General features: G+C 39.8%; 3 protein-coding genes across 3 annotated transcripts; 2 read left to right on the forward strand and 1 right to left on the reverse strand.

The window, feature by feature from the left end:
* The first annotated feature begins 362 nt into the window (after positions 1-362).
* slc7a8a (solute carrier family 7 member 8a) lies at positions 363-18,376 on the forward strand. Its single transcript, XM_034901079.1, has 11 exons — positions 363-495; positions 6,063-6,267; positions 8,816-8,967; positions 12,678-12,803; positions 13,700-13,853; positions 14,346-14,469; positions 14,758-14,861; positions 15,098-15,194; positions 15,330-15,479; positions 15,669-15,846; positions 16,437-18,376. Exons 1-11 carry the CDS (start codon positions 363-365, stop codon positions 16,523-16,525), a joined length of 1,512 nt encoding a protein of 503 aa, XP_034756970.1. The 3' UTR covers positions 16,526-18,376.
* A 1,540-nt stretch (positions 18,377-19,916) lies between these two features.
* On the reverse strand, positions 19,917-21,484 carry nedd8 (NEDD8 ubiquitin like modifier). The gene is made up of 4 exons (XM_034901082.1): positions 21,231-21,484; positions 21,074-21,121; positions 20,904-20,986; positions 19,917-20,380 (listed from the first exon to the last, which is right to left on the reverse strand). The coding sequence occupies exons 1-4, from the start codon at positions 21,246-21,248 to the stop codon at positions 20,290-20,292; spliced, it is 240 nt and encodes a 79-aa protein (XP_034756973.1). The 5' UTR covers positions 21,249-21,484; the 3' UTR covers positions 19,917-20,289.
* Positions 21,485-21,636: 152 nt separating this feature from the next.
* gmpr2 (guanosine monophosphate reductase 2) lies at positions 21,637-25,973 on the forward strand. The gene is made up of 10 exons (XM_034901080.1): positions 21,637-21,782; positions 22,337-22,435; positions 22,957-23,076; positions 23,509-23,592; positions 23,970-24,143; positions 24,227-24,308; positions 24,624-24,730; positions 25,294-25,336; positions 25,426-25,585; positions 25,718-25,973. The coding sequence occupies exons 2-10, from the start codon at positions 22,349-22,351 to the stop codon at positions 25,905-25,907; spliced, it is 1,047 nt and encodes a 348-aa protein (XP_034756971.1). The 5' UTR covers positions 21,637-21,782; positions 22,337-22,348; the 3' UTR covers positions 25,908-25,973.
* Positions 25,974-26,123: the final 150 nt, after the last annotated feature.

Here is a 26,123-nt window from a genome sequence, read left to right on the forward strand (position 1 = left end):
TACCTGGAAGACACGTTCCAGGTCCAGCTGCTGCTGCAATCAACATTTTGCTCTGGAAGAACAGGAGCAGGACACTGAATTTGGCACATTATTTTCAACAGCCTGCTCTTTTTGTGTGTGCATATTTTTTAAAGTCTTGATTTCTTCAGCCCTCATTGTCACAGGTTGCTGACAGTGCACTAATAATCAACTTTCCTCATCAGATAAGTGCAGCACGTTTCAGCGTACGTAGTTTTACGCACTCAAGAGACGCTTGAGCTCGAGGCGAGACCAGCACACGGGCAGCGTAAGGTAGCCCACTGTGTGGTGGAAAAGAAGATAAACAGAAGCAAAAAGCCGGGTAGCCGAGTCCAGCCATCAGCATGACGGACGGCGCAAGACAACGTAGCAGCACGTCGGGGTCTGCCAAGGATGCTGCCGCTGAGAAGGACTCGGGAGGTGGAGTAGCGCTCAAGAAAGAAATCGGGCTTGTGAGCGCCTGCGGTATCATTGTTGGTAAGTCTGTTACATCATTTCCAGAGCCAGGTCTACCATGTGGTGCGACCAGTTGTCTAATTCCCCCACAGCGACTGTCCCCTCACATAGCCTACTGCCTTTTCATGGCGTTCAGTTTGAGTGTCTGAGAAAGTGTTTTTGATGAAGAGAATTAAAAAGAGTCTTACAGGGGGGAGAGAGAGTGTGGATTGCCACCTGTGTTTCAGTGTGTAATTGATCAGCTACTTGAAAGCTGCACTGGGATCAGATTACTCCATTTAATGAGGAACTTAAAGTTGATGATGAATGTGTGGCTATTTCAAGATAAGGATCCTGGCACAGAGTCAGGGATATTACTGCAACATGTACATATAGACGAGTGGTTTAAAATTTAGCATGTTTACTTGACCACACATTAAGACCACACTGGTTTGTTTGTAAAAGTACCTGTAAAGTCAGATCCCTCTCAGTCTGTATTAGTGTAAAGCCTTAGCCCCCCCTTCCCGCTGTAGTCTTTAATCAATCAGTCTGATGTAATCTTTTCTTTGTAGCCTAGCCAGCTATTATGATGTCTTTACCCTCATTCATCTCTGATGCTCAGAAGATTAGACCCATTCAGAGCAACTTGTATTCTCACATGACTGACTTAAGACACAGTGTGATGGCAGGCTGGCAACGTGGACAGTCAGAAATTTGCCTACACTTGTATTCAAGAGATCCAACCTTAAAGGGACATACATTTAACAAATTAAGCTTAGTTTACTCATCACGGGTGGTGCTACTCAACCTGTGCAGAAATCCATCATGAACGAATCAATTAATCCTCCATGGTGACCAGATTAATTTGCATTGTGGGAAATGTAGGATCCAGGGTTTTGGAAATCCCTGCAAGCCTCTAAATTTTGTGTAATGACCAAATCTAAAGCTAGTGTAACTGAATTAATCTATGAGTCGTTTCAGTTGTACATTATACAATACTATAACTGTTAAACTTTATGAACTTATTTTTATAATAATGGGGGTAAGTTTGGTAAGTAGTTTGGCTGTACAGAGACTGGTCAAAGTCGACAGGTCAAGCAATACAATTGCAGGGATGAAATATGGGACAGGTTGGGCGGGTGAGAGTGTGTTGCCTTTGTGATGACCTTGGCAGACATTGATGAGGAAGGAGAGTATGATTAATTCAATGCGTTTCTATGGTAACGGGAGGGATGTAGCGAGAGGGAGTGAGTCTGTATGTGCACATAGGAATTCCCAAGAGAGACAGACAGAAGCTGGGAAAAGGAGGATAAGAGAGAGAAGAGAGACAGGCAGAGATGAAGAGCAAGAGTAACTCACTCTCTAAATGAAGACCTCAATTTTTCTCTGCTGTGAATTGCACAGTGGAAGGTAGATGCAAGGCCGACAATAAACTCAATTTACACACATTTTTATTGGTATAATAATATTCTCAAACCTTTCCAAGGTGGTGATTGCAAATATGGAGACATCACTAAAATCTAGAAAAAAAAACTAAATCCCTTTGCATGTTTCCAACATCTTTTTCCCCTTAGAGTATTTATACAGCAACATGGAGATAATTCAATAAATAAAACATTTTATCTGGGCCATAGAAACAAAAACATTTTTTTATGATTATGGCTCTTCAATTATCAGCCGACTAATGTCATCGTAGAGGAGTTTTACGGCTGTCCAGAGTCCGTACACCTCAACGTAGTCACCAGACCGCTCTCTACCAGGGCTTTTTGTCCTTGACCAAGTCACTCATTCATGCTTCGGCTCACATTGTCATGTGCAGGAGAGACGTCAAGTCAGGTGACTCGTCTGATCCTCTCGTTGTGAACGTGCCCCGCTGGGTTTCCATGAAAAGGGCTGAGCACACGAGGACATCAAACGGTTTTATGATCTATTGTACAGTACAGGCATTTATCACTGACACACACATGCACATGAACACGCGCGCGCACGCACACACACACACACACACACACACACACACACACACACACACACACACACACACACACACACACACATATAAATCCAGAATTGTGCAAAGCCAGAAATTAGGATTAGAAGTGAACTTTTGGCCACTTGGAAGAAGACTTCACCCTGATAAAGCTGTTTTATTAGCTTGCCCGGCTAAGCCATGTCTGAGGTGGACTCCAGTCTACGTTTGTTGTAATTGAATTGCTCCTCAACTTCACATCACTTTAATCAAACAAGTTCAATTTTATGCTATCACAGTAGCTTTTCATCCTGAGTTGGATGGAAGTTGGCAAAGGTATTGATGACACCAAACCCTCCTCTTTCTCACAAATTGCTCCAGTGTTGTAAATTGCTTTGGTATAATAATAACTCATACACATGCATGCACACAGGGCCTGCTGGGTCTGTGCGGGGCTGGCTGAGGGCCAAGCAGCAGATTGCTTCAGATTGGTGGCTGTTTAAACAGGGATTTAACGCTGGGTGGAAATGCAAGAAATAATCTTAAAGAGGTTTTATAAAGGCTGATTAGGGTTATATCATAATGCCGCACAAACACACACATGCTTGTTAATTTTCATAGTCTGCTGCCGTGAGCGTGGCATTCGATCCTGTTTCATGGAGGCGCTAACAAATAACAAAACAATTTAATTCTCTCATTGATTCCCAGTGTTTGCATGCTTGGACTTCACTTAAGATGTGACTATGCAGTTTTTGTTTTGTCTATAGCTTCACAAAATGTATCTCCATAGTGTGTATGCATTTTCAACTACTTTCTGGCATGTCACAGACCGAATGATTAATTCATTGTTGAGAAAATAATTGGCAGATTAAATGATGATGAAAATGCTGAACAGTTGCCCAAATAGTAGCCCAAATAATGAGAAAGCTTAACAACATAAAACATAAAATCTGCCTCAAAAGTAAAATTAGTCGGAAAAGCAAGATTACATGCTAGAAACTGAATCTAAAACCATAAAAAATACATAGTGTCAATTCTAAAAGGGAGCCTCAGCCTGTTGCTGTAAGAAGACATCAAACAAAGTCCAAGAGGAACAGAAACGTGCTCAGAGAGCATGTCTGAGACCAAACCTCTTCCTTTGTAAAGCAGTACTGAGATCAGGAGAATATCACAATATCCTGTCCTTAAAGAGGCTGAGTAAAAAAATCCAGAAATATGACAAAGAGACACGTGTTCAGATGTGATGCACACTGCAGAGAGATTCAACAGTTGGACTTTGACATTTTATCCACTGCTTCCTAAAGTTGGTATAAACGGGCATTTTGTCTTAGATTGAGGTCAAGAGAAAGCCAGCGGTTTAGCAACAGCAAGCAAGCTTTGTTTGCCCTGGGCCTGTTTGGAGACAAAAGGATGTGAAAACTATCAGAAGAACAGGAAACCCGTAGAGATACTACACAGTCAGCATGTCACACACACTCACGTGCAACGATGCACATGACAGGAACACACAACATGCTGCTGTGCATATTTGCTCACCTTGATAAAAGCACTCGCTCACCCTTAAATAGAAGTCTAAATACAAACTCATTCAAACCAGAACTTTTATCTGACTCGGCAGAAGCATATCAGGGACTTTGCAACAGAGGAAAATTCTGAGTCAACACATTGCTGCTGTTTCCCCCTACATGTCAAAGGTCATGCACCAAAGACCACTGCTGACATAAAGATGTCAACATAACCTGTGGTTTGATGATATGTCGTGATTTTTATCCTTCACCTGCAACTGGAGTTACATAAGTGAGCGGCTGTCCTCAGCACTCCCACCAATGCATATTGAATCTGTTAAAGTTAAACAAATGGTGCATAGTCTCATGCTTTCAGTTGAGCGGCTTGGCATATGTTCCGATTTTGCTTTAGATTTAACTGATAGTCTTTTCCTTCAGGCGCTGGAGGTTGCAATATTAACATTTCAACGTGTTTTTCTGCAACTAACTATTTTTTATGAATTAATTTATAATTAGTAGTTTAGTCCAGGGGTTCCCAAATCTTATACTTTTTGACTCCCATTAAAGCAAGTCAATGTCTGCTTCTGACCCCTCATCACAGTTTAAGGCCTCAGTATGGATATAACCTATGAGCTGTTGACTGAAACTGAAAAGATTTTGTTTTCTCAGATTATTATACTTGAAGGATTTTAGAGACCTGTAGAGGTGTATGTCTAATGGCTAAAAAATAAAAAACGAATCAATCTGCAAGGATTTAAACTAAAAAAAAAGCCGGAAAGCCATCCATTTTAGAAGCAGGAACAAGCAAATATTTGTAATTTCTACATTACAAGTTGTGTAAATCACTCCTATTATGTTGTCACACTGTGCCCCTAAAAGTAATAAATTGTTCATTGACCGTTCAGGAAAGATTACCTACCCTTCATTTAACTCTGCAGGCGGACCTTTGACTTTTGTACTTTATATTGCTACTCAGCCTATTATCCAGTTATGATTCAAAGCCTTCAACCTTTGACCCCAATGCCTTTTTTATTGGCCGCTAAGTTCAAGCACAGTCAACCCAGTGATAGTAAGCTCCTAAAACTCAGCTGTGTCGAAGCCTCATTGGAGTGAATCTGTCCAGTGGCTCCATCCGGCTTCTTTTTCATGTCGGACTAGAACCCCAGTCATCTTTTAGCTCCTGTGTAAAATGCCTGGCACGCTGATGCTCATTGAATCTGTCAGGACATTATTCTCCCCCCTTTGAATTTACCTCCAATCCCTCCTCCCTCTTCTCACTATTTGCACTCTGTCACCCCACTCTCTATCTTGCTCCATTTACTCATAACTCTGTCAACTCAGCAGATTACAAGTTCCCCACTTTACCTAATGGCTCAGCTGCTTTTTTATTCCAAACAGTAACAGCAACAACAAAATGACAGTTTGTGGGTTTTAGGGGGAGTTTTGTGCAGTAACTATTTCTTAGTGGTTAAGATGTAGGTGTAGTGACTTCCTAGAGTCTTATTGTATCAGTGAGGTTGCCAGGTTTGGTTTCATCACACTTGCTGAGGTGGCTTGTACTTTTGTTTGTGTTTGAATTAATTAGTGCGCTTAAAAAGTGTTGTCATGCACACTTTGGTACTTCAGGCTGAGCTAGGCTATCTGTTTCTCCCTGTTTCCAGTCTTTATGCTAAGATAGGCTAATTTTCTCCCTGTTCTTGCTCCATACACATACATGAGAGTGTTAAAGATCTAAATTTGTTACAAGAGACACATTAAATTCATTTGTATATAATGGTTAAAATTGTAATACTAAACCCAAACACTTCCCAAAATGCAACAGGATAGTACATTTTTGACTCACATCCTTCAAACTACACTCCCCCAGTTTGTAATCCAGGCTTGTTAACATAATGGCATCACTTGAGTTATTTTCTCAGACTTGATAAAGCTCATCCAGAGCTGTAGCGACGCTGTAATATGTCTAAATGGTGGAATGACCCTTTAAATACACTAAATATCCCACATAAAAACCTACTTTGTTTTCACTTTGCTCATTCATGTAAACACTACAGCTTCTTACGACAATGCTGACAACAACCTCTTATTCATTCTGTACTGAAACCTGACCCCTCTCTCCTTCCTCCCTCCATCAGGTAACATTATCGGCTCAGGTATCTTTGTCAGTCCGAAGGGAGTGATGGAGAACGCCAGCTCCGTGGGTGTTGCCCTGATCGTCTGGATCATCACAGGCATCATCACAGCCATTGGGGCGCTGTGCTACGCCGAGCTAGGCGTCACCATCCCCAAGTCTGGGGGAGACTACTCCTACGTCAAGGACATCTTCGGAGGACTGGCTGGGTGAGACATTCAGTCATTTACTGAAACAGTAGTGTAACAAGTCATTGGAAACAAAAACAGGGGCGTTGTATTTTCACATGCTATTTGCAGATGTGATATTGAGTCAGTGAGCAAGACACATCAAATATGACTGACGTATATGAGTGGTAAGCAAGTGCAAGGAAAGAGAAAGCTTTTGACAATATGTGACATTTACAGGAAACTATAGTGCCGTTGGGTTTTTTCTGGGTTTTTTGATTTGACATTTAAGAATGTGTGCAAAAAATGTGCCTGTGTTTTCAAGATGTAAAGCAGTGTTTATCTTTTCTTTCTTTTTTTTATTCAACCAAAGACAGACATTAAAAGCTACTTTTTGTAATAATCTAAGATTATTTTGAGGTAAAGGGTAGATTTATTTATGATCAAAGTTTTTGCTGACTCTCAAGTTACTTAAGTTTGATAAACCTCTCGGTCAAAAGGGCTGTCTAGTGCATGTATGAGCAGTTTTATTAGAAAAAGGGGCATCCCAAACAATTAAAGTTAATTTGACGGGGATTTAGGTGAGCATACCACCATGTCTGGGTTCCTCTCTGTATCCTGGTGGATGAGCCTGCTCATATAGGTCAGACATCTTGATCCAAAGTAGGGGGCCTTAAACCTGAAGCCGGTAGATTCCCAAGCAGTAAAAGATAGTTTACAAATGTGAGGCTGCTGGGTGGTTTTACATCTTTGTCAACCAGTTTTGAATTGACTTTCTGCCCACAGCTTCTTCCATTCATCCATAAGGTACCGCTTCTTACAGGAAACGCTTGGGAACCATAATTTCCAAGTGAAACAATGTTGTTTGTTAGCGTCAATTTAACACACACTGTGCCTTTGCCCAGACTGTAAACATAGATTAGACCATTGTTTATCCAAGTATCACAAGGATACATATTATCAAGGTATTTTGAGAGAGGAATTCCACAAGACAAAACAGACGATGATTGTTTTTGTCCCTTTGTACAGTTGCTATCAATACACATCAATGGACGTTCACTTCCAGGGGCTCGTAGTTTGGTTTGAAGTGTTGGGGCCACGCTATTTCCCTGTGCCCTCCATCTAGCATAAATAAACCGTGTTCAAGTGGTGTTTGTTTTTGTTGTCCTGCACCTTTTATCCCCAAGTGTGTGTGAATGTGGGAAGCAGTTATGCGTACTGTATACATCAGTAACTGCAGTAACAGAAGCACTTACATCACCATGTTGCAGCTGGGGGAAGCATAAAGACAAAGGGGAAGAGCATGTAAAGTTGTATGCTCAAACACAACTTGAATGGACAGCGTTTCAAGTACAAAGACTCTTTGTATTGTCAGACTAACAAGGGTTGTGTTACAATCATAATGAGCAGTATATAGACTACTATAGATGCCACAGTTTGCAGGCAGTCATTGTGTAAAACTGGTTATAACGGGACTGTGATATAGGCTATATAAAAATAAGCATTTACTTATGCTACTAAATCCTCTAGTTGTTCTCCGCACATAGGACTAGCAGAGAATTTAAGTAGAAATACCAAAGTATAATCAGCCATATATATAAAAGTAGCACATTAATGCAAGAAATCATATTCATTCATACATTAAACTAAAAGTAAAAATTAGGTATATTACTATTATATTACTTTGTGTCAGTGTTATGGTGTCTACATTGAGGTTTCAGTCGTCATTTGAATGTGCATTTTAAACACACACACACACACATACATGCACATTCCAGTAAGACACAATCCCGTTAATGCAGTCAGCTGTAATGATCCTTTTGTAAGCTATCAGGGAATTCCATGTAAAAAAAAAAAACCTAGTCTGTGTGTCCCTGCTCCACTCAGCTAAACCCTCGTGCTCTCCTTTATCTCATCTCACCGTCTTGCACACTTGTCCGTTTTCTCACCCCTCATGGGTGAAGCACCAGTGACCAATCCATGTAACTACTGACAAGGCTTGCATCAGTGTGTGACTCATCCTCATCCCTTTCTAAAACATTGAACAGCACACAGTAACTAATATCAGTAACGTACTGCGATATTGGTGCATCGTGATGTCCCTCCACTTCAGGTCACTGAGTCATGACAGAAAAACCAGCCGCCCAACTGAATTTGTATTCAATTGTTAATGAATATTAAAAAAAGCCCAACGTGACATCTTCAAGTACTTTAATTGTCTGAAAAACACAAAGATACTCAATTTAAAATGGCCGTTACCAGCATGTTTGCTTTTTGAATGACTTAAATTTAACGACAATCCATGAATCCTTTTATTGACTAAGTTTCAGCGGTGCACGTTTCAGTACATTTAAAAGTTATTAAATAGGTCCACAAGAATGGTAGGAAACAGAGTTCAGATTTGTGCCACCTGTCTCAAAAAACAACCTGCTGTGAATGAAAATGTGTAAATGGGAGGATGTATACATGTGCCATGTGCCTTTTTCATGTGTTTATCCTGTTTATCCCCCACCTTTGTGTTCTCCTGACACCCTACTGTTTCTCCCATGCCTCTATGTTTGTAACTGTTTCTAATTCCTTTTTGCCTCAGGTTCCTGCGTCTGTGGATCGCCGTGCTGGTGATCTATCCCACCAACCAGGCTGTGATCGCGCTGACGTTTTCAAACTACGTCCTGCAGCCTCTCTTCCCGACATGCTTCCCGCCGGAGAACGGCCTGCGTCTGCTGGCTGCTGTCTGCCTCTGTGAGTAATACCAAAGTTTGGACACAAACACATGCAATTGTTGTTGTTGTTGCCCACAGACATGTTTCTTAACGCAGAACATTCCTTTAATGGCTGAGTAAAACTCACTTAAAGCAAGGATCACAGAGTTCAAGGGTTTTTCTTGCCTCACTAGGCTAGACAAGTAGGTTCATATACAGGACCACAGTTATGTACAATAGTATCAGTTTAACCAGTATTGGGTATTAACTGAACGTGTAAGGCATATGTCATGATCATGGCAGAAATATTCTTTGCAGGGATTTAGCACATACATCTTTAACCACAGCTCTCTGTAAAATCATTGGTCAACTGTATTTCTGTATTGAGAAATGCTTATTTACTTTCTTTTGCCGAGAATTCGATGAGAAGACTGCGACAATTTGTCCATGTGTTGCCAACAGTTCATATTTCTTTTCCACAAAACACCTGCTAGTAACAGCGACAGCCTCTTTAAACGTTTTTTATAGCTATGTTTGAACAAATTGGTGCAATATGAATACATTGTCTAAACGACACTTGTAAATGAATCTACCCGTATGAGAAGCATTTTACAAAAGAAACTTTTTCTTCAAAGAAGTACACTTTTTCTGGTGAGCTCCACAGCCCCGACTCCTCACTGATTCAGTCTTGATTATCTAGTGTAGAGTGCAGGTAGCCTAAAGAAATACAGCAAAAGAACATTCTTTTTTTGAGTAGGCTTGTTGAGACAGACTTAAATGTTAAAAAAAAAAAAAAAGGAATGGGAACACAAATGTTGACATAGTTACAAAACAGTTAAACATTCAGGGTTGTGCAAAATGTAAAAGTAGCTTACATACTGTGTAGTTCAACGTATGTAACAGTAAAGCACATGTTCCACTGCAGCAGGATTCACTCTGTTGGTGGCAGTTGCATCATCACAGCTGTCACAAATAGTCGGAATTATGTTCATCCAGTTTTCCTAGTATTTACTTTGACGCTCCTATGTTTTTTAACCCTCAGACAGAGGTCATCTAATACAAGATAGCAAAGCAGTTAGAGGAGTGTAGCACTAATAAGTGAAACTGTGAAGACAAACGGGGGAATGTGTTGCCACTGACATGACGGTGGTTGATTTGAATTGCTTAACAAAGTTCACACACACACTGGCCAAATACTGCAAGCAGCTTTTAGATAGACAGACAGACGTGGACACTGGGGAAAAGTGTGTATTGTGTGATGAAATTTAGGGAGGAATAGTGAGTGCGTAAATATGCAATATTCTTTTCGCCATCACCACTAAATGCTTTTCAGGAAAGGGGAACTTTGCCAAAACATTGCTGAGTCAAAAGGGTTTTTGCATGTCTTTTGAGTGGTCAGTGTTCTTCAGTAAAAAGTAGTATGTTTTTGTTACTGATCTCCAAAAGTTTTTTTTTCCGTCCTGTGGCATGCTGTTCACTGGCAGATGGCCTCAGTTGGCTGCCCTGTTTGGTGTGACAAAATGGAAATCTCACTTTCCAATGGCATGCACATTAACACACACATACACACACACACACACACTTGTACTCAGTGAACCAAGAGTTCCACTTCTTCATCACCTTTGCCAAACAAGTTGTGTTGGTCAGTCAGCAGAACATCACAAAGACAGAACCCCGATGTCTACTATGAGAAACTATAGAAAATCTCTTTTATTCCTCGCATAAAGTTCTTCATAAATGGACACGTGGTGTCACTATCCAGTCTACGTTAATAAAACACACAAACCAACACACAAACATTTTGACAGGGGTAAATACAGCACTGCACTCTCTAAAGGCTTCATCTGGGTGTACAAGACCCATTGAGCAACATTTACCTGTCTTTCTTCTCTCACTTTATATAACGCTTGAAGCCAACAGTCCTTAGCTCTGACAAGAAAAGCTAGCAGTCATAACTAGTTTGTTTTTAGTTTTGGTTAAGCTAATAGAGAGATGTCCCTAGGACAGATTCAGTCAACAATGATGTCATCCTTGTTGTTCATAGGCTCAACATGCATCTGCTTCCCTGTTTACACATTACTTCGATTTCCCAGATCTGGCCCCTCACAGAATATTATGTAATAGTGTGCATGTTATAACCTTACGTAATTACCTACAAATCCAGTTCAGATTTAGAGACCAAACCAGATGCTGCCAATTGCTGGCAGGCCTGGTCATTTCAATTTTTGCAGGGCAAGGGTTTTTCAAGGTGTACCATTTCAAAAACATGTTGGGGATTCTCTCTGGGAGAGATGGCGGAGGGGGGGGGTCATAACTCTGTCATGTTTTCCAGCAGGCTCATAGTTAACTCTGCAAGTTACCATACATACGTTTGTATACTCAGCTTACAGACAGCTGAGCGACCCCCCTTCGCCTTTATGGTTTGAAGAATGTGTCTTTATATGTTTACTAGCAGCCTGCCAGGTGTTGTTTCTGTATAGCAGATCTTTGGCAAAAGATCATCTGGTTCTTACAACAACTTCTGTGTAATGGTGAATTAATAGGTTTGTGATGTATTTACTCAGGGCTGCATCAGTTGTATTTTAGTTCAGTGTGCCTGTGTGTACACAATATACAACTCAAGTCCTAAGCTGATCTGGGTGTTCAAACTTTCTCATTTGCGTTTTTTTTTTTGCTGCTATCATCCCTCCCTGCAACTCTTGTTCTGTCTGCTGTAGTAAATTGTGTTAATGCTGTAGGAAGTTAATACAAATTTTAAAAAACACTCACCAACCTACATCTCTGCAACAACTACAAAACCCACTCTTTGCACTTGTCTGTTTATCTGCATCCATTACACACATCAACATTGTAGACCCAGGCATGTCTGTTCATGTGCATCTGCCTTTGTTCCCTGCAGTGGCAGTTCAAAGTTATTTAATTTGATGATCTTAATCCCACAGAGTCAAACACGCACATTATTTAATGGCACCCTATTGGCCTGAACCCATTGGCCTGTTCTACCCAGCAGTACAGATCAAATCAATTATCTCCGTTTGTGTTCAGGTCAGTCTTAGGTTAAAGTGAGATAAATAGCATTTCCAAATGTATTTTCACATCTGGAGTTTGGAATCTTTTTTTGTCTTTACATTACATTGTAAAATAAATGATGTTAAGACACGTTGAGTGTGCCGATTTCTTTTTATCTTTCTCCACTTGTTGACCTGACATCAGTTCACTTTTCCCTCAAGTAACAATAACCAGTTATTTTTACAACGTCTTCATCTTTTCTTGGGAAATAATCAGTTTTACTACTACAACAATGCACTGACAGTTCCTTTACCAGCTCAATAAAACAGTCAACACATAAACCTTTATCTACTACATTCACTCCCTAGCATAATCATTTTACAACCTTTTGTTACTGTCAGTGCTAACGCGCATTGTGCAGCACATTATTTAAACCCACCATATTTTAGTGGAGCGATCCCAACATTTCCAAAGCTATCATTATGCCAGGGCAAATTTTGGTGAAAATAAGTATAAAGTGATGCCCAACACATGAAGAATGGGATAAAATTATGCACTCATAAAACAAAAGGGAGTTTCGGGTTTGAATATGTCACAGTGTAAACATCATAAGCGCTTAAATAAAGAGTTGGAACAAGCTGATACAAAATAGAATTGTCACTTTAGGAGGAAACACAATGGTAAAACTGGGGGTAGAATAAATAAGCATTACATTTTACTGTGTTTTCTTTGTGCATCTAGTGCTGCTGACATGGGTGAACTGCTCCAGTGTGAGGTGGGCCACTAGAGTCCAGGACATGTTCACCGCCGGAAAGCTGCTGGCCCTCGCCCTCATCATCATCATGGGCATTGTGCAGATCTGCAAAGGTAAGCACAATGAGTGCATATGTCCACAGTGCATTCCACCTTTGTCTGGTGTCTATGTGTGAAAGGAAAAAAAGTTACTCACACACACTCGTGGTCACCGGGGGCATCTTCACTCACTCGAGACAGTATAGACGCTCTGTGGATGCGGCGGGAGTCAGTGAGTTTCTGGGGCCCCTTTTCAAATTGCTAATATCAGCACGCCTGTGTGCTTTTGCTGTCACAATATGGCTGAGGGCCAGTTGTTACAGGGGACACAGAGAGAAGGCCCCTAAAACAACAAAATGGGGATTTTTGTGCAACTCTTTGAAGTTAAATGAAGAGTTCAGTGGCTGATTTGATGGGAGACTTTAGGTCATGTATGAGGGATGGTATGAGACAGTACAAATACTTTAATGCTCTCTGAAAACATGCCTCAAGAAGGGATTTCAGGAAATATATAATGAATATGAATGAAATATAATGAAAAATTCGGAAGATTTATGGATGGTTTAGACATTCACCCTAAAACAAAGCTCTGGGAGTCACTTTACAGGATTTAGCAGAATGTTTTTTACTACTTGTTTTACACACCCTGATCGCATTAGATGATGGTTTTCAGATGGGTTCCCTCACAGCAAGCCCAGAACTTAAATGGAAAACATTTGTTTACCCCCAAAGCTAAACAGCATTAGCAAACCCAAGACAAATTCTCAGGAAAGACCTATTTAGTTAGGAAAGGTCATATAAATGAACATAAGGAATGCAGAAAACCTTGACTAAATGGGACAATTTTTATGGCGAACTAGTATGAAAAGACATTTCTAAGAAAAATAAATAAAAGGGTGGGGTTTATGATATTATTAACTGCTGTCAATTAAAATTGTCACCTAAACATTTGCATGCTCTATCTCCTGTAGGAGACTACTACTGGCTTGAGCCAGCTAATGCCTTTGAGCCATTCCAGGACTACGATGTGGGTTTGATAGCCTTAGCTTTCCTACAAGGCTCCTTCGCCTACGGAGGGTGGAACTTCCTCAACTACGTCACAGAGGAGCTGGTGGACCCCTATGTGTAAGATGCTTTATTCTGCTTCTCAAATCTCTAGAAATATTTTTTTGCTATTGTTAGAAAACCATCTTCCCACAGTACCGAATGGCTCATAGCCATAGGATAGGAATATAGTTGTTTTTAAAGCTGCTAGTACAGTAGCTATTTCAGTGATTAGCAGTTGCATACCACCTAAGCTTCCTAGTTTATTCAATTTTCTTAAAGCTCTCTGAAATGTATTTAACTTAGCACAAGATAATTCTCACCATCATCCCCAGTGTCTGGCCACGGACCTAGAAACAGACTGGTAGAATAAAATGGTTTTCTTTCTTCATTATCCCTGCATTTTCTGTCTTTTTAACAATCCCAAGTTTTTAATAATCTTGGTATCCATTAATTCCCTACCCCAAATGAACCAGTTTTAATTTCCTTCTTTAAATCCTCCCCTATACCCCCGTCTATTAAGCTTCTCTCCTCATTCTGTCTCCTAAACATTGCTGTTTCTGTCTTATCCAGGAATCTTCCTCGTGCCATCTTCATCTCCATCCCCCTCGTGACTTTCGTTTACGTCTTTGCCAACATCGCCTACGTCACGGCTATGAGTCCCCAGGAGCTGCTCGCCTCAAACGCGGTTGCCGTGGTGAGTATCTCAGCGCATGACGTAGGATGCTCAAACACACGCCTCGATACTAGAACGACTGTCTCCCTCTAGTGAGTGAAGCGTGTTGGTTGATACTTTTTAAACGTCATTCATTGCATTCATTAAAGTGTCTCGACATAAGTCTTGTATTGATTTAATACTATAAATACAATTTTATTGAATGATGGTAGTGAACACATGATGAAGTAAGCATCTTACCATCAGCCTGTGTGTCTGCCTCCTTTCATCCAACCTCTAACCTCCATCCTCCCGCTCCTCCTTTTCTAGACATTTGGTGAGAAGCTGCTGGGAGTCATGTCGTGGATCATGCCCATCTCTGTGGCTCTCTCCACATTCGGGGGAGTCAATGGCTCCCTCTTTACCTCTTCCAGGTTAGTTGGCTAGGGAACAGCTTTGATTAGATGGGATTTACTATGTATGGGCAATGCACCAGCTGCCAACAATGCACTTCAATAATTGCAGGGAATAGATTATCTAGTCTCCTTCATCTCTAACCTCTACATAACACTTTCTAATATTTAATTTCCACCATAAAAAGTGTAGATGTACTGCAGACTGAAATACCGCACATGCAATAACTGAATTATTGCATCTCTGCCTCTCACAGATTGTTCTTTGCTGGAGCCAGAGAGGGCCACCTCCCCAGTCTGCTGGCCATGATTCATGTGAAACGCTGCACTCCCATCCCTGCTCTGCTCTTCACTGTGAGTACCGCTCTCACCGCTACACTCCCCGTATATTACTTCGCGTTCTGTCTCTCTTGAAACACAGAAAAACCAACCACAAATTTTTTTTAACTTCTTGCCTCTGACCCTCTTTTTCTCCTTCTTCTTCCTCAGTGCCTGTCTACCCTGCTTATGCTGTGCACCAGCGACATGTACACCCTCATCAACTATGTGGGCTTCATCAACTACCTCTTCTACGGAGTCACTGTTGCCGGGCAGATTGTCCTTCGTATTAAACAGCCCGACTTGCACCGACCAATCAAGGTGTGTTCATGAGGTGCTTTTGCTCCACTTTGAACCTGGTCTTGTTCCGTATAAACAGCCATAAAAAGCACATTTCATGCAAAAACTCACCAAAGTCTGATGCAAAAAGAAGAAAATTATACAAACTGTCAAATGATCGTCTCTACATGAGTGTAATACGTTGTTGCTTTGTTCTCCCTCACCTTCCAGATCAGCCTCATCTGGCCGGTCATTTACCTCCTTTTCTGGGCCTTCTTGCTCATTTTCTCCCTTTACTCTGAACCCGTGGTGTGTGGCATCGGCCTGGCCATCATGCTGACTGGTGTCCCAGTATATTTCCTGGGAGTCTACTGGGACAATAAGCCACAGTGCTTTGACGCCTTCGTTAGTAAGTTAGCTCATTGTCACGTTGTTTTCAGTGGTGAAATGTTTGACATTATTAGAACCTCAAATACATTTTTTGCCATCAGGAAAGTCCATGTAATAGGTCAACTATTTGGGAAATGCTTATTTGAGTTAGCTGAGAAGATAATATCTGTACACTCTGTATGGAGAGAGAGCCAAGAGGCAGTTAACTTAGCAATAAAACTAGAAGCAGGGGGAAACAGCCAGCCTGGCCTCCAGCTTTAAAGCTCCCGTATTAATAACACGTTTGTTTAATCAGTAACAACATAGAAATGAACAAACGACAGTTTGTGGTTTTTGGACGGAGTCACACAGGGTTGTTATTTTTGGAAGTAAGCATGCCTGGCTCTTCCTCAATACTGACTTGACAGAAAGAGGTATTGATCTTTTCTAACTTCTGGTAAGTCAATTAATATTACGTATGAAGTATTCTTTTAACACAGCACTTGTAAACATGGTTGAATTTTAATTATTTGTCCTAGGACTAATGTCATGTATTAAAGCTTTTTCTTCATACATTACATGCATACTGTGTCAACCTTCTTAAAAGTTTTTGTTGTTCTCTTCTTCTAGACAAGATGACGTACTTGGGCCAGAAGTTCTGCGTGGTGGTTTATCCAGACATGGGGAAGAGCGGTGGGAGCGAAGAGGAAGGAGAGTAAATGAAGGAGGCCAGGTCTCCTCTGTCCAAGGCGGACGTAGACAACCATCAGTCAGCGGACTTCTAAAGATTTTATCTCCCACCTGCCTCAAAATGAACAGACACATGAAGATGCACACATGGGTGCGCACAAACACACATGCAAACACACCACAGTTTATAGTGGATTTACTGATCAACACTTTGTCTTTCATATTGGTATTTGGTTTTATATCAATCAATAATTTTTGTGCCAAATACAACATGAGGTAAGTAGAGTTATATGACGTCAAACCTTTTTGTCTGGGGTCTTTCAGAAGTGCAATAAAGAAGGTTAGCACCTTCCAACTCCTCAATACATGCTTAATCAGACACATGTACTACTCTTCATCATCATCATCATCTGCGCACTCCTACTGTAAGAGTATCATTTCATTTTTTGTATTTTTATCAAAAGACTCTTACTCTACTGTGATGGCTACGTCAACACTTTTTCTTTGTTTTGCTTTTTGTTCTTTCTTTTGACACATTGGAAATGTTGCTTGTCAAAGCTATATTTTGATCCTCAAAGTAGAAAATCAGATTCAGATCAAGTCATTTGTTGACGTACACTATTTTACTGCGTTTAGGTTTTAAAAGTGACTGTGATTCTAAACTGTTTCTCCTTTTTTTTGTAATTGTGTTAATTGTTCATATCATTTGTCTTTGTTGTTATTTTAGTTTTAATATTTTAATTTTAGCTTTGTTGATATTCTCTCTTTTTTTTAACTCAACATCATATACGTCTCGGCCTATTTTTTTAACTCTTGCGTACACCTGAAAGCTGATGTGTGATCTGTTCTTGTTAATTGCCTTAATTAGAATACAGTCTGTACTTGGGTCACTATAGATCTGTTTAGACTGACGTGGAGAGATGGTTAATCCTCTAACATTGGGGTAGTTTTTAAATTTTATGGAAGTAACAAAAAAAACTACAAAAAGTGGTTCTTGTATGGAAATACACTGATAATTAACTTGTTAAAACTGCAAGTCCAGCATGGACATAGACAACTAAAATTAATAGGCAAGACATGAAAGTGTCCACCACCACATTTGCATTTTTAATACGCAGACCCCTACACCGACACATGTGAATGCCTGCGTGAAAAACAGTTTTAAAGAGGCATTAATCGTCTTACATGTTTTACGGAAGAAGTGTTTTTTTAGTTTAACATCTAACTGTGTTTAAATAAGTTTTTGTTCTTTTTTAGGGTGTAGAAATTAGAGCTTCACACTAAATATTTTTTAATTCAATAGAAGAGATTTTTAGTGCAATATTAGTATGGCTATCAGCAAAAACTGAACATGCACTCTTGAATAAACCCAATCTTTGTGGTTTGGTAATAGTTATGCATCTATACTTATGTTGTATAATATAGTAACAACACTCCTGCACACATTAACACATAGTATGTACTCTTGTGTCTTCAGTCTCTCTGTAATCTATTAGTGTCTCAGGGCGTCCCCACTGCCTTCTGCTTAAATACACTTGACTAAAACACTCTAAACCCTAACAACTCAACAGATCTGATTGATTGACATTTCTGTACTGGTGCTTTTAGATATGTATTTCCTCAGGAGTCCATGTTTTACAAGCAATCCCAAGCTGAAATCTCACAGAGGTAAATCAGTCTAACTATTAAGAATAATTCAAGTTGGGCCAGTATTGTGAACGTTTCTTTTGTTGAACTGTAAGGGGAACAGGAGTCTTGGATGTCTTTATAAGTACAATGATTGTGTTTTGTGCCTGTATGGTTTTTGTATATTTACAGTATACACACGTCATGAAAGTCTGTATATTGTGTCAAATAAAAACCACTGACTAAGGTGTGAATTTGTAATTCAGTGCCTCATTTATGGAGGAAAAACTGCTCCCTGACTTTATCTTTATTCGATTGCAATCATTTTAAAGCGAAAGATTAAATTCTTATTACTCAATTTTCAATATGCAACATAGTTAATTTCACATATTCAGCAAGACACTTACTGTACATAAATGAGGCCTGAAAATGTATTCCCCCAGAAATGAAATGCTGCAACTTTGTGATAGGGAGAACTATGCCGACTAAAACCTCTATCTGTTGTGTACTGCTCAAAATCTTAAATTTTAACAGTGCTGATTTTGTTTTGATGTCTTACTTTCTTGCTGCTCAAGTTTCCACAATAGGCTGCAACATCCGATTCTTGCTGTAATTCAGACCAAAACAGGCCATCAATATAGTTGAAATATGAAGTTCTCTATGTTGTAATTTAAGCAGTTACTCTTCCACCAACCCATCATCACACTACAATGCACTGCCTAATAAGAATGTCATTTCTAAATCATTATGTGCACACATTGGTCACTAATGGAAGTTGTCATTTACAAGCCAATTTGACTGACGTGTCTCTCAAACTTAAGTCTATTTTTATGTTTAAAATGTAAATGTACATATTGGTAGTGAGTGTGTGACAAGAATAAAAAAAGAAAAAAATATGTAAGACTTTTCACATCTCATTTGTACAGCTATTTTGAAAATTGTAAAAACTAAAAAATGTATGAAAAATGACAGAAGGGATGCATTTTCAGCATTAACATAAGTTTATTCTACTGACAAACTAATCCACAGCATAGGTCCATGTCACACAATTCTGTACACACTAAGGGGGCCATACGGTGCTGACACAGCAATCCCAGAACTAAACGTTGCTTCTCTGAACACAAAAACCAACCGAACAATATCCATGTAAACTGAGACCATTGTCCTAGTTGGCACGTTCCTTATCTAAGCAAAGTAAAATGGGCCACCAGCACAAAAAAAATTATTGGTCTTAATAAATAAAACTCATATGAAATTATATAAAACATTATCCTACTGAATTGACAGTCTACTTATGAAGTAGGTGTAAAGTAAAGTCTGTGGTACATGATTTATAATTAGTGGCAGCAGGTTTTCCTGACATGTAAGGAAATGCTCTTATTTGCTTGATGCCTGAGAGTTAAATGACAATATCAATTTTCTCATCCAACTTTTATCCAGAAAGTTATATGTATTTATCAAAATATTCATTCAACTATGCTATTGTCCATCCTTCACAAATCTAACTGAGGCACACGGGTGCTTTACAAGAGAGAATGACATTTGCAATGGTAATACACCCTGTAGCCTCAGATAATTATACTGAGTGAGTTGGGGCTTAAATAATAAATATATGGGGAGTAAAACATGGATGAAGCAGAAAAGTCACCCTCTGAAGGAAAAGATTGTTATCCAAGAATGGGTTTCAGCATATTAAGCTACAGTCCTCTCTGTTCTAGATTCAGTGGAGTAAAAATAGACATGCAGAGCCACAGAAAGAAACAGAGAAGGACTTGAACGCTGTACAGTACAGTATTCTGTAGCACCAAAATTAGCTCTGGGTTGTAAATCTTTAGTCAAAGCTTTATTTAATTCTGAAAGTAACTTTGCCTTTTAACATGCAGAGTGTCTCACCATGACAATGTTACAGTGAGAGAGGGAAGTGTTTGAAGCCGACACATTTTTGGCTGTAGGGAAGTAGCTGCCACAGGTAGAACCTGATCTATCTCTTTCTACCAATGGCTCTGTGTTGCCTACGATGGCGCCACGTGACTCCGCAACACACGGCTGTATGTCTTTGCTGTATCCGTTTAGTGTAGGCATTGCAGAAAGCTAAGGCATGTTTCCAAGTGATGGCTACAACACAGGCTTGGAGTACAGGCTTCTGGCAGAGCCTATACTGTACCTGTCACAGCACCTGCCCTCCTCGCAGAGCAAGAACCAAATGGAGAACAGAGCCTCCCTGGATTTTATAGTCTGCCGCTGTTTTCTCATCGTTCCTGAGAACAAAGACAAAGGGGATGCAGGGTAGGAGGTGTCAGACAGCAGAAATCCCACAGTTACATAGTCCTACTAAAGATACACTTTTTTTTTTCAAACGGGTCCAGAATATAGAGGATTTTAAATAAAGGCTGGAAGTCATAGTTTATAACAAACATTATTAAAACAGGGGTAAATCGTCCATTTGTTTGGGTTGATTTTCAGCTGCCGATTGGTGCCCAAGTGAGTATTAACAGCACCCGGACAGTATAGTATGTGAGATTGACTCAAAGCAAACCGCAGTGCCTCTATTCATCATAATGAGGGAACATGACGGTGTGGCTCATTGATGTATTTATCAGAGTTTTTTTTCTTTCTATGGCACAGAGGAATAGGATTTATCAGACCCTTGGACACACAAGCAGTACTTGTAAGGAGGATCAATTCAATGATGCTTCTTGGTTTGCATGGGACATGTTGACAATAACAAAAATCCAGAATATTAAGGCTAGGTGTATTAAAGAACGTGCATCCTAATCTTACATTTGTTTACCACTGTAGATCAGCCTCTGCTGCTGCGGAGGGATCCCTTCTTTCTCTTCTACCCTTTCTTTAATACGCTCCACCTGGATAGAAATGAATGTAAAACATATTGAGAATAACTGATCATTATTAGCATACAGTACATAAGGGAAAATAAAAGAAAAGTATACCTTATCTGTGGGTTCTATGTCAATTTCTATCTCTTTTCCTGTGAGTGTCTGAGATAAAAAAAAAAAAAAAAACATTAAAAAAAATTTAAACAAGAGATAGGACAACTATTCAAATGTTTATTGTTAAGCCACTGGGCTAATACTTGCTTTGCCTTACCTTCACTTTAATCAGCATCTTTGTTGACTCGTGTTATATAATAAACTCGAGCCGGATCAGTAATATGATATTATCTTAACTAAATCTATGATTTAATTTACAACAATGATTATAAGGTATTTTTCGTCAAGAAACCCGAGTCTCATACCCTTGCAAAAACTAAACGGGTGTTTCCTGTGTTCCACAGTGAATCCCACTGCCTTCTTGTTTGTACGTCAATGGTTCCGCTTCAACTTGATTTCGGACTGCGCATTTACTTTATATAACGTCAGAAAAGAACAGAATTTGCACTAAAAAGGTCTTCTACTAGCGTGAGAATCGCTTCAACAAAATTAACCGAAATTCATTTGCTATATCCCGTAAATAACTCTTACGACATCAGCGCAACGTAACATAAAGCGAGTCTTGCAGTGTAGTTTATGACTGCGCACCGCCTACTACCTAAAGTCCTTTAAAAACTACAGGAAAAATTGGTGTTCGCCCCGGTAAAGCTTCCCGCGCACACCGTGGCAAAACGGCGGCACAGAAAAAATCAACCTTACTTTCCTAAAGGTAAATACTTGATTTAGCTAAATATACTACTTAAGTTAACAGCTTTTTCTTACCTTAACTGTTTACAATGCTAACGTTAAATTAGTTGGTGTGACAAAATGTGACATTTTAACGGCATAGCTAACCTTGAATTTTGACATCTGGCCCAAAGAAGAAGAAGACACGGTGTTCTGATACTTGTGGTTCAGTATTCATAACGGTATAGCATTACCAATATCATTTTCAGTAGCGTTTGAGCATTTGTAAAATCGCTAGCTAGCTTGTTACATCTGCACCAAGTAGTTATTACAGTTAAGGCTAATGTGTGTAGACCTTGCCTGATATAACGTTAGTTAATGGCATTAAATTACCATATGTTGTGTATAAGGGGAGAAAAAAAAGTCTAAAAACTAAAAAAAGACGCAGCACAAAACAGTCATCCAGAACACTCTCTCTCTCTCTCTCTCTCTCTCTCTCTCTCTATCTATCTCTTTCTCTCTTTCTCTTTCACAGATTCACATTCTAGGAAAAACTGCTCTATTTAACATTTTTATTTTGTCACACAACCTGTACAGCCTGTTTCCGAAATGCCTCGCATCGAGAATGACATCAAGCTGGACTTCAAGGATGTGCTCCTCCGTCCAAAGCGGAGCACACTTAAGTCAAGGAGCGAGGTAGGTGAACGTTACAGCTGTGTATTTGTTTTTTACTCCTTAAAACCTGACTGATATAAAAACAGATTTTTCCATCATCTGAACCTTTACTCCTTCCTGGTAAGGTAACGCTCATAGGCATTTGGTAGGTATTAAAGTAGGTCAAAATGTTGTAATAATAATAATATAATTATGACCAATTATGATATAGTTATTGGATGTTTTGTCTGCTGATACCAGAATAAGCGCAGTGTAGAATCAAAAAATACTCACAGTGGTTATGGGCCTCTTTTCGAATGTTGTTAGAAAAATTGTGAATATTTAGGTATTAGCCCTCATTCATATGTAACCAGCTGGTTAGTGAATTCAAGCAGTGACCCTTTAGCCTCAAACCTGCATCTACAAATTATAGGCTCTTGCTTTCCTGTGACTGTAGTAACACATTGTGGATCATGTCTCAAAATAAATGGTTTTCTAGTTGGTTAAACAAATTTATAAAACTATTAACTATACCAATGTTATGTTGTTTTTGCCTTTCAAAGGTAGACCTAATGAGGAGCTACACTTTCAGGAACTCTAAGGGCAGCTACAGAGGGATCCCCATTGTTGCTGCAAACATGGACACCGTGGGGACCTTTGAGATGGCCCTGGCTTTGCACCAGGCAAGTTATGCATTACATGGGATGTGAATGAGTCACTTGTTATTTCACAAAGATCTTTACAAAGCACACAGGGTTATTTATAATTTTCTCTTTGCTGCTGAAGCAGTAAATGCTATAATGCCTAATAATCCCTATATTACAAATCAGGCTGATAGGTGAGGTAATTATGGTTCCCAGGTGCCAGAGCCAAAGTATTTTTGGCTTATTTGTAGCATTTTTTTCTATATCGATGTAATGACAATGAATGACACCAAAACTGCTGTATGTCATAATTCCAGGTCCACTTTTAAGTCACAGAAAGATACGAGGCACCTCATAGACTTAAAAAAAATCACTAATAAATTGATTTATTTATTGTTATGTTTCACTCCATTGCTCACTCACTGTTAGGATATCTCAATGACTGTGTTTTTTTTCTTTCTCTTCCACTAGTTCACACTTTTCACCACGATTCACAAACATTACTCCGTGGACGACTGGGTGGAGTTTGCAAAACAGAATCCTGAATGCCTGAAGGTACTCAAAGTGTTCATTATTTTATTATTAATTTTGGGCTTTTAATACCAGGTAGAGTGTCATGTGTATACTTGCATATTTTTATTGAATGCTGGCAGTGCATTTTAGTTTTTTTTTAAATTTAGTTTATTTTATGGCTTTTATCATTATATGTGCTACCTCATCTTTCTCTTGTGCTTTTGGTGTGTGTAATCTATTTATTCTGAGTTATCTTTTTGTGCAACACTTTGGAAACCTTGTGTTTGTTAAAATCATGCTATATAAATAAAGTTGATTAAATTGGATTATTATGTAACCCTATATTCCAGTTTTTTTATTTTTTATTGTGGCATTTGTATTTGTTACACAAGTCTTTCTCTTCTCCGTTTCTCTCGCAGAGTGTAGCAGTTAGCACGGGTACCGGGGAAGGGGACTTTGACAGGATTTCAGCCATCTTGGCGGCGGTGCCAAAGCTGCAGTTTATCTGTGTTGACGTGGCCAACGGCTACTCCGAACACTTTGTTCACTTTGTCAAAGACGTCAGGGAGAAGTTCCCCTCTCACACTATAATGGTCAGTAGATATCTGCCTTTTAACTGGGGGGCTGAAAAGAGAATGGATGTCCATGTGTCCAAACATTTTTTTATGCTGCTCAGGCAGGAAATGTGGTGACAGGAGAGATGGTAGAGGAGCTAATCCTGGCTGGAGCTGACATCATCAAAGTAGGCATTGGACCAGGTGATTACAGCCGTACATATGATATTCATATTATATCAAATTACTTTCACATACTCTCCTGGGTGGATATTTGCCATGTAGCAACCTCCCCGTTTTAATTGTTTTTAACTGCTATTTAATATTTTATGTTAAGCACTTGAATTGTCTTGTTGCTGAAATGTGCCGTACAAATTGCTGCCTTGCTTTGCCCCATTCATTTGGCACTTACAGATCAAACAGACCATAAACAAAATTGAAAATTCCGTTCCATGTCATCACAGACTGCAAACTAGAAATCTTAAGAGTCATCTCTTGCCCCTGTGACTTCCTCTACAGGCTCTGTGTGTACCACCCGCATGAAGACGGGGGTGGGCTACCCCCAGCTCAGCGCTGTGATCGAGTGTGCAGATGCTGCCCATGGCTTGGGTGGCCACATCATCTCTGTGAGTGACTCTCTTCTCTGATCATCCACGGATTTAATCATGTGTTCTACACAGTTTTTTTGTGTAGAAATAATGTTAAATAGTTTGACATTCTGGGAAATGGGCTTTGCTTTCTTGAGAGTTAGATGAAAAGATTGATTCCACTTTCATGTATGCGTGCTAATTAGGAAACTACAGCAACTAGCCAGTTAGCTGAGCTTAGCATAGACGCTGGTAACTGGGACACAGCTAGCCTGGCTCTGTCCGAAATGTTCAAAATTGTTTCCCACATTTCCTGTCTTTATGCTTTATTCTAAGCTAACTGGCTAATGGTTCCGAGTTCATATTGACTGGACAGAATGGCATCGATCTTTTCATCTAACTCTGGCCAAGAAAAAAACAATGCTTTAAACTGATACTTATTCATCTCTTTTCTTCCCACAGTCAACAAGGTTTGTTAGACATGTATTTCACCCTGAGAATGTGCAGCCTTATCTTTTGTCCCCAGGTTGTACAGACAACCATGATAAACATGCAGTCACATTCAAAACATTGTGATATGTTTTGTCTTGTCTTTCTCACAGGATGGGGGATGTACTTGCCCAGGAGATGTGTCAAAGGCTTTTGGTAAGCGTTGCTGTTTTCAAATTGCACTCAAATTCCAACCCTAGTAGGAATGCTTTCTGTTCAACTTCTCAGTCTATGTTTGCTCTCAGGTGCTGGAGCGGACTTTGTGATGCTGGGCGGTATGCTTGCTGGACACTCAGAAAGCGGGGGAGAAATTATTGAAAAAAATGGCAAGAAATACAAGCTGTTCTATGGAATGAGCTCCGACACGGCGATGAAGAAACACGCAGGAGGCGTGGCTGAGTACAGGTCAGTCACAATTATTTTGGTGAAATATGTCAGTTTTTCTTATTTGTTTTTGGGTCATTGGTGTTGACATAGTATACCGTGTTTACACTGTGTGCTCTAAAGAGTAATTCCAGTTTGTTTTTATGCTTCCAGAGCGTCGGAGGGGAAGACAGTCGAAGTTGTTTACAAAGGTCCGGTGGACGTGACAATACGAGACGTCCTGGGCGGGGTCCGATCCACCTGCACCTATGTTGGGGCAGGGAAACTGAAAGAGCTGAGCCGCAGGACCACCTTCATCAGGGTCACCCAACAACTCAACACTGTCTTCGGCAACGACAGCTGAATGTCCGGCTCGATCCTGCTTCCGAACGAAGGTTATAAGTCGGTAACACTGCCTAAATGATGCTGTTTGTGGATTGACCAAGTGAACAGACATGAATATTAATACTGAAATACAGTCCTTTTACTTTCCTTTTTCACTGCAATGCAAACTTGAGTACATTGGGTTTTGACTTCATTGATATTAACAGAAATATTTTTCATTACACAGACTCTGAGT

The sequence above is a fragment of the Etheostoma cragini genome, chromosome 19 (genome assembly GCF_013103735.1).
Source record: "Etheostoma cragini isolate CJK2018 chromosome 19, CSU_Ecrag_1.0, whole genome shotgun sequence".
NCBI lineage: Eukaryota > Metazoa > Chordata > Actinopteri > Perciformes > Percidae > Etheostoma > Etheostoma cragini.